This window comes from Hyperoodon ampullatus (assembly GCF_949752795.1).
Source record: "Hyperoodon ampullatus genome assembly, chromosome: 9".
In the NCBI taxonomy this organism is placed as follows: domain Eukaryota; kingdom Metazoa; phylum Chordata; class Mammalia; order Artiodactyla; family Ziphiidae; genus Hyperoodon; species Hyperoodon ampullatus.
Window position 1 is genome coordinate 40,578,015 of NC_136922.1, and position 16,087 is coordinate 40,594,101.

The 16,087-nt window shown below is 35.6% G+C and overlaps 1 protein-coding gene across 1 annotated transcript in view; it reads left to right on the forward strand.

The window, feature by feature from the left end:
- AGMO (alkylglycerol monooxygenase) overlaps positions 1 to 16,087 on the forward strand; it is a gene marked incomplete at both ends in the record, with an annotated part of 343,447 nt that overhangs the window by 168,837 nt on the left and 158,523 nt on the right. The window contains 2 exons of the mRNA XM_079711695.1: positions 2,344 to 2,426; positions 15,343 to 15,448. Of these exons, the coding sequence (XP_079567821.1) occupies positions 2,344 to 2,426; positions 15,343 to 15,448 (189 nt within the window). The remainder of the gene's footprint in view (positions 1 to 2,343; positions 2,427 to 15,342; positions 15,449 to 16,087) is intronic.

The window sequence follows — 16,087 nt, forward strand, 5'->3', positions numbered from 1 at the left end:
GGTGTGGAGAAGGAAATCAAATACAGGGTTTTAGGCAGGCTAAGTTTCAGATGTGTAATAGCCAAGTAGAAGCTTCACTAGGCAGCCAGATAGCTGTATTAAGTTGGTTTTCACTCAGACACCATTAGCCAGGAAGCAATTTGTGGAGAGAGGAGTTCTTTCTTCTTTTTTTGTCCAGAGATCATAAATTCCCTAACCAAAACAAAAAATATATTTTGTCCTGTCTCTGAATTTCCTATGATATTTGAAAGAGCTAATAAACCTTTTATTTGTGCTTCCTTAACTTATTGTAATTAATTAAGATTAGCCTAAGAGCCATTTAGAAAATTAGTATAGCCTGAATATAATAACAGTGATAATCATCATATCACGAATTGACTTCTTACTTTATGCCAAGCACTCTTCTAAGTACTTTATTATAGTCTTTGCCAAACTCATATTTTATTTCAGATGTACTGAACACATAAGAGAGACTTAGAAATGCTGAACAATTTGACTGGTTACATGGCTAATAGGTTCAAATAATTTTAAGCACTGCATTCTTATAGAGCATTTAAAATCATGGTATAGGTTTGGGGCACAAATCATTTCTCCCTTCCATATAAATTTTTCCCTAAAAGATCAAAAAGAAGCAATAATGGTGTAAGAAACATTTTTCTTTAGAGACAAAATTGTTCCCCTAAGCAAACATTAATCTACTCAAGCACACCTAGTTACTTCTACCACCAAGAAAATATTTTTCTGGTGTGTTTTTTGTTTTGTTTTGTTTTTGTTTTTGTTTTTGTTTTTCTGTTTTACTGTCCCAAAGCAGCCACCACGGAATTCCATATACCCAAATAGTACTCTCCTGCTCTCCATTCAAACGTTCTAGAGTTCACTGAACTCCTTATCCTATATCTGATATCCAGCACTGTCTCCATATTCCTAAACATTCTGACACTTTTTATTTAGTTTTTTGACCACTCAACGATACTCTTCTACTGAACTATAGCCCTGGAGGGTTAAAGCCCCTTGGCAATTTTGGGTGCCATTGTAGACATTTAGAAAGTAACTAGGGAGGTGTTAAAAGTTGGCCATAAGAGACAGCGCTGATTTAGAAGATGATATGGAACTGAGATACTGGATGTGAGCAGCAATTGCAATTGGTAACTTTTGTTTATAATTTTGGACAGATGCTACTTAGTTGTAGGTGTGTATATTAGTTAGTAATGACTTGAAATTACCTCTAGTTATTTCAGGAAAAAGAAAAAAGAGCATTCAATCACTATTTTGGCCAACATAAAACAAACTTTGGTGTTCTCATAAAGGTGAAACATAAATGCCATCAGTGAGTAGGGAAATCATCCACTGGCTGTGCATCCAACTCCTTGCTTTTACTGATCCACTCTCAATCTGAAGTGGTAACCATCTGGCCCTAACATGAGCTATGTAACTTCAGTATAGATCTCTGCTTCTGCCCCCTTTAAGTTTGTTGCTCATATGTGTTCTACCATTGTCACACTTAAGGGTCAGGTAGGTCTGTTTTGAATTTCAGAGGCATCATTTATTTCTGTGTGATGATGGAAAAGTTACTTCATCTTTTGATTCCAGCTTTGTTTTTTCATATATGAAGCACATATGATGATACCTACTCTGCAAGTTTGTTGGGAATATGAAAAGAATTAGCATGTGTGAAACACATAGCATGGAAGCTATAAAATAGTAGATGCTCAATAAACATTATTATTAAATTTTTACATGTAAACAAAATGCATAATTAATTTATAATTATAACAAAGAAATATGTGGTTTTTGTTACTAATTCAAAAAAGGACCCTTGACATGTACAGAGGAACATACAGATTTCATCAAATAAAAATGTGAGTGGATGTGCGTAATTTCTTTCATGTATGTGTTTGCACTCATAACACATTCTCCTTTAAATATTTTCTTTATTAAAGACACTTCTGGGTTTGAAACCACGAAGAATTGGTGATATTAAAAATAACCATTGAAATGTGGTATTTATTCATAAAAATGTAAGTGATTTCTCCATATGTGGAGGCATAAGTGTTTCAAAGAATTACAAAAGCCAAAACTTTAAAGGAGAATTATTAGAAAGAACACTTTAAGCAAAACATCATTAGAATTGTCTAATTCATTCTCCAAGTGTCCAACAAGATAACTAAATGACATTAGGAAAACCAAAATGTTCTCTGCATATTCAACCTTCTTGAAAAATGTTAGTAACAAATGGTATAACATAAAATAAAATTGAGTCTGTTATTCTTGTCAGCTTTAAATTCTGATGCTCCTTTGGATGACCCACCTAAAGATCCATTGGTCTCTGTGTTTGTTTGACAGGCACTATCACAGGTCACTCTCCTTCTGAGGGCTTGCTTCATTATCCTGACCTTGACCTCCATTGGATTTCTTCTGGATCAAAGGTAAGAAGTGAAATTCTTTCATTTTATGTAACTTTATAATGTGGTTTTAAAAATATATGTGAAATTTTGAAATTCAAACGTTTGTTATTAAAAAAATAAAGTTGAAACTACAAATTCACACCTTCATTTTAAATGAGACAGAGTAGTGGTTTGTCTTGTTTTAAATCAAAGGTCCGTTTTAAATCTAAGCCCTTTAAGTGAAATTTAGGTTTTTCAAGTATATTAAGAAAACTTATAAAATATAATGTTAAGTCAGCAAAACATAGAGTATAACTCTTGAGTACTTAATAAAATCTAAAAATTATTTATTTTTCCTTTGCTATTGAACAGTTCAGAATATACACCTAAGTGTATGTATAGTTGTCTCTCGGTATTGGCAAGAGATTGGTTCCAGGACCTAGCCCCACCCACCCCCATACCAAAATCTGCAGATGCTCAAGTCCCTCATGTAAAATGGCATAGTATTTGCACAGAACCTATGCACACGCTCCCATAAATTTAAATCATCTATCTAGATTACTTATAATACCTAATACAATGTATGTGCTATGTAAATAGTTGTAAATACAATATAAATGCTATGTAAATAGTTGCTGGCAGTGGGAAATTCAAGTTTTACTTTTTGGAACTTTCTGGAATTTTTAAAAAATATTTTTTCATCTGCAGTTGGTTGAATCTGAGATGCAGAACCCATGAATATGGAGGGCCAATTGCATATTTAAAGTTTATGTTCTTTACCCTCACACAGCATAGTATTTAATGAATCCAGTTTTAAATATTACTCTGGCCAGAAAATACATTCACTTGAACAATTTTAAATTGCTTTTTATGGCTGAAGGTATATAGCAAAACACCCACTTGTTATTGCTTAGTATTTATCAATCATTAAAATTAATACTAATACTAATACTTACGTACTTAATATGTGCCATAGAATGCTTAATTATTTCTTGTAACACTTTAAGATAAGAATTACTATAAACTCCATTTTACAGGTTATGAAAGTCAGACAGAAGAACACTAAGAGATAGAACAGAACACAAACCCAAGCAATATGACCCCAGAAGTCACATATTATAGAATTTACATATAACTGTGAAAAATGGCAAAAAAGCTCTGTCATTCTTAAAATCTTATCATCGTTGTAGTGTAATTGTTTTTCAAGTACGTAACCAATAACCAGATTACTTTCAGGAAATTTTAAATGTAAAAGTCCAGTAAACATGCATTTAATCTATATTGAATAGCATGTCACTTTCCTAAGAAATGCTTAATAGCTGCTCTGGAATATCAGCAGATTCTGAAGTTTCATCAAGATGCAGGTCCAAATGGTTAATGGAACTGTGTACAATATGCCTTTGCTATAAACATTTGGGAGAGTGATGCGGCTGGCACACTTCACATAGTCATGTAAACGGTGTGTAGAATTTTAAACGCATTTCCTTCTATAGTTTAAAAATTGTGTTTATTTTATCATTTAATTTGTTTGGCTTTCCATCCATCCCTACTTTTCTATACTAGAAATAAAACATACTAAGCCATAAGAAGAGAAAATTAAAAACGGAGTCACAAGATAATCTGAAATAATTACCCAGATCCAAAGAATCAGGATCACATTTTAAAGATCACAGTTCTGTTGGTTCCATATACGTAGTAAAATTATCAATCAGCCAATAACAATAGCATAGTTTTATGTTTTTAATGAAGTTTTTTTGTTTCCGTGGATACAAATAAATAGGCCAAATAAGCAAGCTATTGATTTTATCACAATATATCCTATGATACATTAAGTTATTCTTATTGTATATATTTATATAAAGTCTCCCCTTCCTCTGGCCTTATTTAGGAACTCATACTGAGATATAGGTATGCCATTGTGCAAAGGAAGCCAGAAGAGAATGAAATGGTATTTTTAAAGTGCTGAAAGAAAATTACTGCTAACCTATAATTCTATATCCAGCAAAAATGTAGGTGAAGTAAAAACTGTTTATACAAATTTCTATAGCAGGCTTCACATCTGATAGTGAAATGTTGAAAATTTTCCTTTGAAACTGAGAAGCAGTTAAATATGCTCGTTATTTAACACTGGGCTGGAAACTCTCAGTGGAGAAAGGCAAGAGAAAGAAAGAAAAGCCATGAGGATTTGAAAGGAATTAATAAATTAATTAGAAAATTAATTTATGTTAATTAATCTAAAATCTAATTAGTGAATTAATTAGAAAATCTAAGGAATCTATAGGGAATTTATTCAAATTAATGGATGAATTTCAGAAAAGCTTTAAAGAAATTATCATCAATGATATTTTTATGTACTAGGAAATATAAAACTTTATGCAATAGCATCAAATATATCAAATACCAAGAGAAATCAATCCTAACAAAATGAGTACAAAATCTCTAAACTACACTATAGAACTATTGAAATACTGTGAAAAATAAAGAATTTTTAAAATTGGAGAGATAACTATTCATAAACTAGAATCCTCAATATTGTAAAGATTATAATTTCAGCAATTGATTTACATATTCAGTGCAATTTGAATTAAAATTATAAAAGGTCTCTTCTTTGTGGAATTTGACAGGATCTTTCTAAAATACATGTATATGGAAATGCAAAGGCACAATAATAGCACAATCTTGAGATTTTTTTACAATGGCAGGAGTTGAGTTACTGGCTATCAAGATGTATTATAAAGCTACAGTAATTAGACATGTTTTATTGGCACAAATATTAGAACAGAGAACCTAGAAACAGATCTATGCATATATATGGACTTGATTTGTGACAAAGGTGTCCCTGCAGAGCTACGGGAAAATGCTGTCTTTTCATGGTCTTAGTAAAACTGAATTTCCACATAGGAATAAGAAAAATAAACTTGACCAATATTTCACACCATAAAAAATTAATTCTGGGGTCAGGGGATTGCAGATTTAAAAGTGAGAGGAAAGCCAGTACAGATTCCAGCAGATGGTATAGTAACATATCTGTATAAACTTGGAGTAGGTAAAAATATTAAATGGTCCACAGAAGTCCCTAATCACATAGATAAAGCTGATGAATTAGATTAGAATAATACTACGAAAGTCAGTTCTTCAAAAATTAACTCTTATTAAGACAGTACAAAAGTAAAATTCGCAGGTAGGAGATGGTATTTGCCAATTTTTATAAGCAACAAAGACCTTGTATCACAAATGGCTAAAATTAAAAGAATTGACAATACCACCTGTTGGAATGCTCACACCCTGAAGGAGGCAGTTTATATTGTGATACCTAATTTGAAAAACTATTTGAGAATTTTACTAAATTTGAATATATGTGTGTGTGTGTGTGTTTGTGTATATATATATATACATATATATATATACACACACACACATACGCTAAAACCCGACCATTCAATTCCAGATATATACTAACAATGCACCCCAAAATCACGTGAAAGAATGTTCAGAAAGCATTGTTCCTAATAAACAAATGTGGCCAACAATCCAAATGTCCTTCACAAGGTGAATGGATGCATGAATATTCGTATGTTCACACAATGGAATACTATGCACGAGTGAAGAATGAGCTACTGCTGCATGCAGAATCGTAGATGTATCTCACTAACAACACTGACTGAAAGATGCTAAATACAAAAAGGTGCACACAATATAATTTCATTTACAAAAAGTAAAAAAAAAAGATAAGAGTAAAGAACAGTTTTTAGAAATTTATGCTAAAGCAATAAAAGTATAAGTAAAAGAGCAAGAAATGGTATGATTGGCATAAATGATAAACTAACAGGTTGTGATTCTTTTTGCAACAGAGGGAGGGTGGAAATATTGAGGAGGTGAGATGTCTTTGGGGGGGTTACTATTGAGTAGTGGTTATATGGTTGTTTATTTGTTGAAAATCATTGAGCTGCATATTTCTGTTTTGTGTACTCCCTATGTATGTTTCATTTCACAATATAAACAGTAAATGATAGAACAGAATTAATAAAAATAAATGTGTTTTAAATTAGAAATTTTATTTTCTGTTTTATCACTGAAAATTACCCAAATATCAGTTTAAAAAATAATAGTTTACAGTAATGAAATAAGATTATTTTACAAGGGAAAAAAATTCTTAACTTTTTTTTCACATACACAAAAATCACATTACTTGGATGCAAATGAATCATAAACTGTCACCCTGTTTTAACTGAGTTTAAATTATCTGGTAGAAATGTGTTGTCTATTTTTGCACAAAAATGTTATATGCAATTTTATAGAAACAACATGACATAATTTTTTTTAATTTTATTTAATTATTTATTTATTTTGGACTGTGTTGCATCTTCATTGCTGCGCGCAGGCTTTTCTCTAGTTGTGGCGAGCGGGGGCCACTCTTCGGTGTGGTGAGCAGGCTTCTCATTGTGGTGGCTTCTCTTTTGTGGTGGAGCACGGGCTCTGGGTGTGTGGGCTTCAGTAGTTCTGGCACGTGGGCTCAGTAGTTGTGGCTTGTGGGCTCTAGAGCGCAGGCTCAGTAGTTGTGGCGCACCAGCTTAGTTGCTCCGTGGCATGTGGGATCTTCCTGGACCAGCGCTCGAACCCGTGTCCCCTGCATTGGCAGGCGGATTCTTAACAGCTGCGCCACCAGGAAAGTCTACAACATGTCATAATTGATGGCAGAAGAATTTTTTAAGCTTAATAAATACACTGTTTTAGATTTTTTTATACTTTTTTTGTTACCTCTATATTCTAAATTAACTAAATAAAATACAGTTTTATTATAATGACATTAATTCAGTAATATTTTATTAGAAAATTCATCTTTCATAAAAATACCATTTGTCTTTTATGAAAATATTTAATTATACAACAAATGTTGGTTGACTATTATATGAAGTCTATTTTAATCCGATAAAGTACCTGTTCATTCCTATTATTATAAGGCAATTTATTAATGCCTATCTGTGTGGCCCTCAAGTGCATTTTATTTATTTATTTATTTATTTTCTTTTTTTATAGTCATAAAACTACTTTACTCAGTCTTATGTCATCATCATCACCATCATATTTTGCATATATTTATTGTTTACATTTATAAGGTTATAAATTCTTTATTGCTTTTGAAAAATTTTCTCATTCAGCAGAATTCTTACAATAACCATGGTTCAGAAATATAATCTCTACTTTTTTTTTAACTTAGTGCTAAATTTTTATTTATTTATTTATTTATTTTTTACATCTTTATTGGAGTATAATTGGTTTACAATGGTGTGTTAGTTTCTGCTTTATAACAAAGTGAATCAGTTATGCATATACATATGTTCCCATATCTCTTCCCTCTTACGTCTCCCTCCCTCCCACCCTCCCTATCCCACCCCTCCAGGTGGTCACAAAGCACTGAGCTGATCTCCCTGTGCTATGCGGCTGCTTCCCACTAGCTATCTACCTTACGTTTGGTAGTGTATATATATGTCCATGCCTCTCTCTTGCTTTGGCATAGCTTACCCTTCCCCCTCTCCATATCCTCAAGTCCATTCTCTAGTAGGTCTGTGTCTTTATTCCTGTCTTACCCCTAGGTTCTTCATGACATTTTTTTTTCTTAAATTCCGTTTATATGTGTTAGCATACGGTATTTGTCTTTCTCTTCCTGACTTACTTCACTCTGTATGACAGACTCTAGGTCTTTCCACCTCATTACAAATAGCTCAATTTTGTTTCGTTTTATGGCTGAGTAATATTCCATTGTATGTATGTGCCACATCTTTATCCATTCATCCAATGATGGACACTTAGGTTGTTTCCATCTCCGGGCTATTGTAAATAGAGCTGCAATGAACATTTTGGTGCATGACTCTTTTTGAATTATGGTTTTCTCAGGGTATATGCCCAGTAGTGGGATCGCTGGGTCATATGGTAGTTCTATTTGTAATTTTTTTAAGGAACCTCCATACTGGTCTCCCTAGTGGCTGTACCAATTCACATTTCCACCAGCAGTGCAAGAGTGTTCCCTTTTTTCCACACCCTCTCCAGCATTTATTGTTTCTAGATTTTTTGATGATGGCCATTCTGACTGGTGTGAGATGATATCTCATTGTAGTTTTCATTTGCATTTCTCTAATGATTAATAATGTTGAGCATTCTTTCATCTGTTTGTTGGCAGTCTATATGTCTTCTTTGGAGAAATGTCTATTTAGGTCTTCTGCCCATTTTTGGATTGGGTTGTTTGTTTTTTTGTTATTGAGCTGCATGAGTTGCTTATAAATTTTGGAGATTAATCCTTTGTCAGTTGTTTCATTTGCAAATATTTTCTCCCATTCTGAGGGTTGTCTTTTGGTCTTGCTTATGGTTTTCTTCGCTGTGCAAAAGCTTTTAAGTTTCACTAGGTCCCATTTGTTTATTTTTGTTTTTATTTCCATTTCTCTAGGAGGTGGGTCAAAAAGGATCTTGCTGTGATTTATGTCATAGAGTATTCTGCCTATGTTTTCCTCTAAGAGTTTGACAGTTTCTGGCCTTCCATTTAGGTCTTTAATCCATTTTGAGTTTATTTTTGTGTATGGTGTTAGGGAGTGATCTAATCTCATACTTTTACATATACCTGTCCAGTTTTCCCAGCACCATTTATTGAAGAGGCTGTCCTTTCTCCACTGTACATTCCTGCCTCCTTTATCAAAGATAAGGTGACCATATGTACGTGGTTTTATCTCTGGGCTTTCTATCCTGTTCCATTGATCTGTCTTTCTGTTTTTGTGCCAGTACCATAGTGTCTTGATTACTGTAGCTTTGTAGTATACTTTGAAGTCAGGGAGCCTGATCCTCCAGCTCCATTTTTCATTCTCAAGATTGCTTTGGCTATTCAGGGTCTTTTCTGTTTCCATACAAATTATGAAATTTTTTGTTCTAGTTCTGTGAAAAATGCCAGTGGTACTTTGTTAGGGATTGCATTGAATCTGTAGATTGCTTTGTGTAGTAAAGTCATTTTCACAATGTTCATTCTTCCAATCCAGGAACATGGTTTATCTCTCCATCTATTTGTATCATCTTTAATTTCTTTCATCAGTGTCTTATAATTTTCTGCATACAGTTCTTTTCTCTCCTTAGGTAGGTTTATTCCTAGATATTTTATTCTTTTTGTTGCAATGGTAAATGGGAGTGTTTTCTTGATTTCACTTTCAGATTTTTCATCATTAGTGTATAGGATTGCAAGAGATTTCTGTGCATTAATTTTGTATCCTACTACTTTACCAAATTCATTGATTAGCTCTAGTAGTTTTCTGGTAGCATCTTTAGGATTCTCTATGTATAGTATCATGTCATCTGCAAACACTGACAGCTTTACTTCTTCTTTTCCAATTTGGATTCCTTTTATTTCTTTTTCTTCTCTGATTGCTGTGGCTAAAAATTCCAAAACTATGTTGAATAATAGTGGTGAGAGTGGGCAACATTGTCTTGTTCCTGATCTTAGTGGAAATGCTTTCAGTTTTTCACCATTGAGGGCAATGTTGGCTGTGGGTTTGTCATATATGGCCTTTATTATGTTGAGGAAAGTTCCCTCTATGCCTACTTTCTGCAGGGTTTTTATCATAAAGCGGTGTTGAATTTTGTCGAAAGCTTTCTCTGCATCTATTGAGATGATCATATGGTTTTTCTCCTTCAATTTTTAATATGGTGTATCACGTTGATTGATTTGCATATATTGAAGAATCCTTGCATTCCTGGGATAAACCCCACTTGATCATGGTGTATGATCCTTTTAATGTGCTGTTGGATTCTGTTTGCTAGTATTTTGTTGAGGATTTTTGCATCTATGTTCATCAGTAATATTGGCCTGTAGTTTTCTTTCTTTGTGACATCCTTGCCTGGTTTTGGTATCAAGGTGATGGTGGCCTCTTAGAATGAGTTTGGGAGTGTTCCTCCCTCTGCTATATTTGGGAAGAGTTTGAGAAGGATAGGTGTTAGCTCTTGTCTAAATGTTTGATAGAGTTCCCCTGTGAAGCCATCTGGTCCTGGGCTTTTGTTTGTTGGAAGATTTTTAATCACACTTTCAATTTCAGTGCTTGTGATTGGTCTGTTCATATTTTCTATTTCTTCCTGATTCAGTCTTGGCAGATTGTGCATTTCTAAGAATTTGTCCATTCCTTCCAGGTTGTCCATTTTATTGGCATAGAGTTGCTTTTAGTAATCTCTCATGATCTTTTGTATTTCTGCAGTGTCAGTTGTTACTTCTCCTTTTTCATTTCTAATTCTATTGATTTGAGTCTTATCCCTTTTTTTCTTGATGAGTCTGGCTAATGGTTTATCAATTTTATTTATCTTCTCACGGAACCAGCTTTTAGTTTTATTGATCTTTGCTATCGTTTCCTTCATTTCTTTTTCATTTATTTCTGATCTGATTTTTATGATTTCTTTCCTTCTGCTAACTTTGGGTATTTTTGTTCTTCTTTCTCTAATTGCTTTAGGTGCAAGGTTAGGTTATTTATTCGAGATGTTTCCTGTTTCTTAAACTATAAACTTCCCTCTTAGAACTGCTTTTGCTGCATCCCATAGGTTTTGGGTCATCGTGTCTCCATTGTCATTTGTTTCTAGGTATTTTTTGATTTCCTCTTTGATTTCTTCAGTGATCACTTCGTTATTAAGTAGTGTATTGTTTAGCCTCCATATGTTTGTATTTTTTACAGATCTTTTCCTGTAATTGATATCTAGTCTCATAGCATTGTGGTCAGAAAAGATACTTGATACCATTTCAATTCTCTTAAATTTACCAAGGCTTGATTTGTGACCCAAGATATGATCTATCCTGGAGAATGTTCCATGAGCACTTGAGAAAAATGTGTATTCTGTTGTTTTTGGATGGAATGTCCTATAAATATCAATTAAGTCCATCTTGTTTAATGTCTCATTTAAAGCTTGTGTTTCCTTATTTATTTTCATTTAGGATGATCTGTTCATTTGTGAAAGTGGGGTGTTAAAGTCCCCTACTATGAATGTGTTACTCTCCACTTCCCCTTTTATGGCTGTTAGTATTTGCCTTATGTATTGAGGTGCTCCTATGTTGGGTGCATAAATATTTACAATTGTTATATCTTCTTCTTGGATCGATCCCTTGATCATTATGTAGTGTCCTTCTTTATCTCTTCTAATAGTCTTTATTTTAAAGTCTATTTTGTCTGATAGGAGTATTGCTACTCCAGCTTTCTTTTCATTTCCATTTGCATGGAATATCTTTTTCCATCTCCTTACTTTCAATCTGTATGTGTCTCTAGGTCTGAAGTGGGTCTCTTGTAGACAGCATATATATGGATCTTGTTTTTGTATCCATTCAGCCAATCTGTGTCTTTTGGTGGGAGCATTTAATCCATTTACATTTAAGGTAATTATCAATATGTATGTTCCTATTCCCATTTTCTTAATTGTTTTGGGTTTGTTATTGTAGGTCTTTTCCTTGTCTTGTGTTTCTTGCCTAGAGAAGTTCCTTTAGCATTTGTTGTAAAGGTGGTTTGGTGGTGCTGAACTCTCTGAGCTTTTGTTTGTCTGTAAAGGTTTTAATTTCTCCATCAAATCTGAATGAGATCTTTGCTGGGTAGAGTAATCTTGGTTGTAGATTTTTCTCCTTCATCACTTTAAATATGTCCTGCCAGTCCCTTCTGGCTTGCAGAGTTTCTGCTGAAAGATCAACTGTTAACCTTATGGTGATTCCCTTGTGTGTTATTTGTTGTTTTTCCCTTGCTGCTTTTAATGTTTTCTTTGTATTTAATTTTTGACAGTTTGATTAATATGTGTCTTGGTGTGTTTCTCCTTGGATTTATCCTGTATGGGACTCTCTGTGCCTCCTGGACTTGATTAACTATTTCCTTTCCCATATTAGGGAAGTTTTCAACTATAATCTCTTCAAATATTTTCTCAGTCCCTTTCTTTTTCTCTTCTTCTTCTGGAACTCCTATAATTCGAATGTTGGTGCATTTAGTGTTGTCCCAGAGGTCTCTGAGACTGTCTTCAGTTCTTTTCATTCTTTTTTCTTTATTCTGCTCTGCAGTAGTTATTTCCACTATTTTATCTTCCAGGTCACTTATCCGTTCTTCTGCCTCAGTTATTCTGCTATTGATCCCATCTAGAGTATTTTTAATTTCATTTATTGTGTTGTTCATTGCTGTTTGTTTCATCTTTAGTTCTTCTAGGTCCTTGTTAAATGTTTCTTGCATTTTGTCTATTCTATTTTCAAGATTTTTGATCATCTTTACTATCATTATTCTGAATTCTTTTTCAGGTAGACTGCCTATTTCCTCTTCATTTGTTAGGTGTGGTGGGTTTTTATCTTGCTCCTTCAACTGCTGTGTGTTTTTCTGTCTTCTCATTGTGCTTATCTTACTGTGTTTGGGGTCTCCTTTTTGCAGGCTGCAGGTTCATAGTTCCCGTTGTTTTTGGTGTCTGTCCCCAGTGGCTAAGGTTGGTTCAGTGGGTTGTGTAGGCTTCCTGGTGGAGGGGACTAGTGCCTGTGTTCTGGTGGATGAGGCTGGATCTCGTCTTTCTGGTGGGCAGGTCCCCATCTGGTGGTGTGTTTTGGGGTGTCTTTGGACTTATTATGATTTTAGGCAGCCTCTGTGCTAGTGGGTGGGGTTGTGTTCCTGTCTTGCTAGTTGTTTGGCATAGGGTGTCCAGCACTGTAGCTTGCTGGTTGTTGAGTGAAGCTGGGTGCTGGTGTTGAGATGGGGATCTCTGGGAGATTTTCGCCGTTTGATATTATGTGGAGCTGGGAGGTCTCTTGTGGACCAGTGTCCTGAAATTGGCTCTCCCACCTCAGAGGCACAGCACTGACTACTGGCTGCATCATCAAGAGCCTTTCAGCCACATGGCTCAGAATAAAGGGAGGAAAAGTAGAAAGAAAGAATTAGTAGAAGTAGAAAGAAAGAAAGAAAGAAAGAAAGAAAGAGGGAAGGAAGGAAAGAAAGAAGGAAGATAAAGTAAAATAAAATAAACAAAATATAATAAAGTTATTAAAATAAAAATAATTATTAAGAAAAAAAACGGACAGATAGAACCCTAGGACAAATGGTGGAAGCAAAGCTATACAGACAGAATCTCACACAGAAGCATACACATACACACTCAGAAAAAGAGGAAAAGGGGAAAAAATCATAAATCTTGCTCTCAAAGTCCACCTCCTCAATTTGGGATGATTCGTTGTCTATTCAGGTATTCCACCGATGCAGGGTACATCAAGTTGATTGTGGAGATTTAATCCGCTGCTCCTCAGGCTGCTGTGAGAGATTTCCCTTTCTCTTCTTTGTTCTCACAGCTCCTGGGTCTCAGCTTTGGATTTGGCCCCGCCTCTGTGTGTAGGTCGCCGGAGGGCTTCTGTTCTTGGCTCAGACAGGACGGGGTTAAAGGAGCAGCTGCTTCGGGGACTCTGGCTCGCTCAGGCCGGGGGGGGGAGGGAGGGGCATGGAGGGCGGGGCAAGACTGCATAGGCAGAGGCCGGCGTGACGTTGCAGCAGCCTCAGGCGCGCCGTGCGTTCTTCCGGGGAACTTGTCCCTGGAACCCGGAACCCTGGCAGTGGCGGGCTGCACAGGCTCCCCGGCAGTGTGGTGTGGAGAGTGACCTATGATCTCACACAGGCTTCTTGGTGGCGGCAGCAGCAGCCTTAGCTTCTTATGCCCGTCTCTGGGGTCCGCGCTTTTAGCCACGGCTCGCGCCCGTCTCTGGAGCTCCTTTAAGCAGCGCTCTTAATCCCCTCTCCTCGCGCACCAGGAAACAAAGAGGGAAGAAAAAGTCTCTTGCCTCTTCGGCAGCTCCAGACTTTTCCCCAGACTCCCTCCCAGCTGGCTGTGGTGCACTAACCCCCTGCAGGCTGTGTTCACGCCGCCAACCCCAGTCCTCTCCCTACGCTCCAACCGAAGCCCGAGCGTCAGCTCCGAGACCCGCCCGCCCCGGCGGGTGAGGAGACAAGCCTCTCGGGCTGGTGAGTGCCGGTCAGCACCAATCCTCTGTGGGGGAATCTCTCCGCTTTGCCCTCCGCACCCCTGTGGCTGCGCTCTCCTCCGCGGCTCCGAAGCTTCCCCACTCCGCCACCCACAGTCTCCGCCCGCGAAGGGGCTTCCTAGTGTGTGGAAACCTTTCCTCCCTCACAGCTCTCTCCCACTGGTGCAGGTCCCGTCCCTATTCTTTTGTCTCTGTTTATTCTTTTTTCTTTTGCCCTACTCAGGTACCTTAGGAGTTTCTTGCCTTTTGGGAGGTCTGAGGTCTTCTGCCAGCATTCAGTAGGTGTTCTGTAGGAGCTGTTCCACGTGTAGATGTATTTCTGGTGTATTTGTGGGGAGGAAGGTGATCTCCATGTCTTACTCTTACGCCATCTTCCCCTCGTCTCCTCTCAACTCCATTTTAAATACATATACCTATTTTATATGTTAGAGTTTGAATTTCAAGAATACTATATATAACGAAAATATTCATCACAAAATATTTAATAAAGATCTATGCTGCCTATCATGTTAGACTTAACTACATGTTGTCATGTTCCCAGTATTTCATAATTCGAGTGTTCATTATTTTAGAGTACTGTCGTTAACTATGTCAGTCCTCCTAAGAAGCCATTTATTAAATGAATGACGTTTGAAGGTATTGGGTCAGTGAGGGGAGTCTAGTCTTGAAACCCTAGAAATTTAGTTGTCTAATATTTTATTTATTAGTTGAAAATGTTTCACCCTAATTCAGCAATTCTCAAACTAAGCAATAAATTGATAAAGAATAGATTTTCTTTAAAAGATGCATTTTGTGTCTTAGTTTAATGCTTTTTCTCAAGCAGCTTCAGAGGCACATGCTCCTCAAATATATTAAAATACTATGTGTTTCTTGAAAATTAAAATAAGTGTATATCACTCTATTAATTATACCAGGTAATAAAGAGCATATTTAAAGCTAATGTATGTAAATGATATTTTATTTCAGACCTAAGGCAGCTGTTCTGGAAACTTTCCGTTGCTTGGTGTTCCTAATGCTGTGTAGATTGGGTCATGTGAAGCCTTTCATCCCTTCTTTGTCATTTGCTTTTGAGGTAAGATATTTGCTTTAGGTAGCTATAGCAGGATTAAACATCTGTTGCATATTTAATTCATTCATTCAGCAATGTTTTTGTCTATTTATTTTATGACTAGTATTTGTGGGAAATTTTTACCCATTCACTTACTTGCCAGTACTTATTTGTTGTGTCACCTTGAGCTAGTTAATATTGTTGAGTCTCCGTTTTTTGGTCTCTAAATTTGGATTCATACTATTAACCTTCATAAAGTGGTTGGACAAATTGCATTGCTTGATGTTTATAAAGAAAGTAGGCCATGTAGTTGTTTCTCAACAAGTGGTAGAAGTGACTTTACAAAAAGTTCTTGGCCGAGACTCTGCCATTTGAGATTTTTCTTTTTAGGCTGTTAAAGTGAAAATTGTGACTAGGATGTTTTGTTAATTACTTGCGAGAGTTAATAATTCTATAGAAATAAAATCATTAATGTAATTGAGATTTTTCAATAACTGAAAAATATGTTTAATTTGACCTGTTAGGATTAAAACTTATCTTCCAAGAACACTGAACTTTTGGATTCATATTTATGATTTTGCATCTTAGATAACTGTTAAAAAACATAATTCTCATCACTATTGTTTTAATGGACATGGTTTTATTCTTTTAAATCAAGTGTTA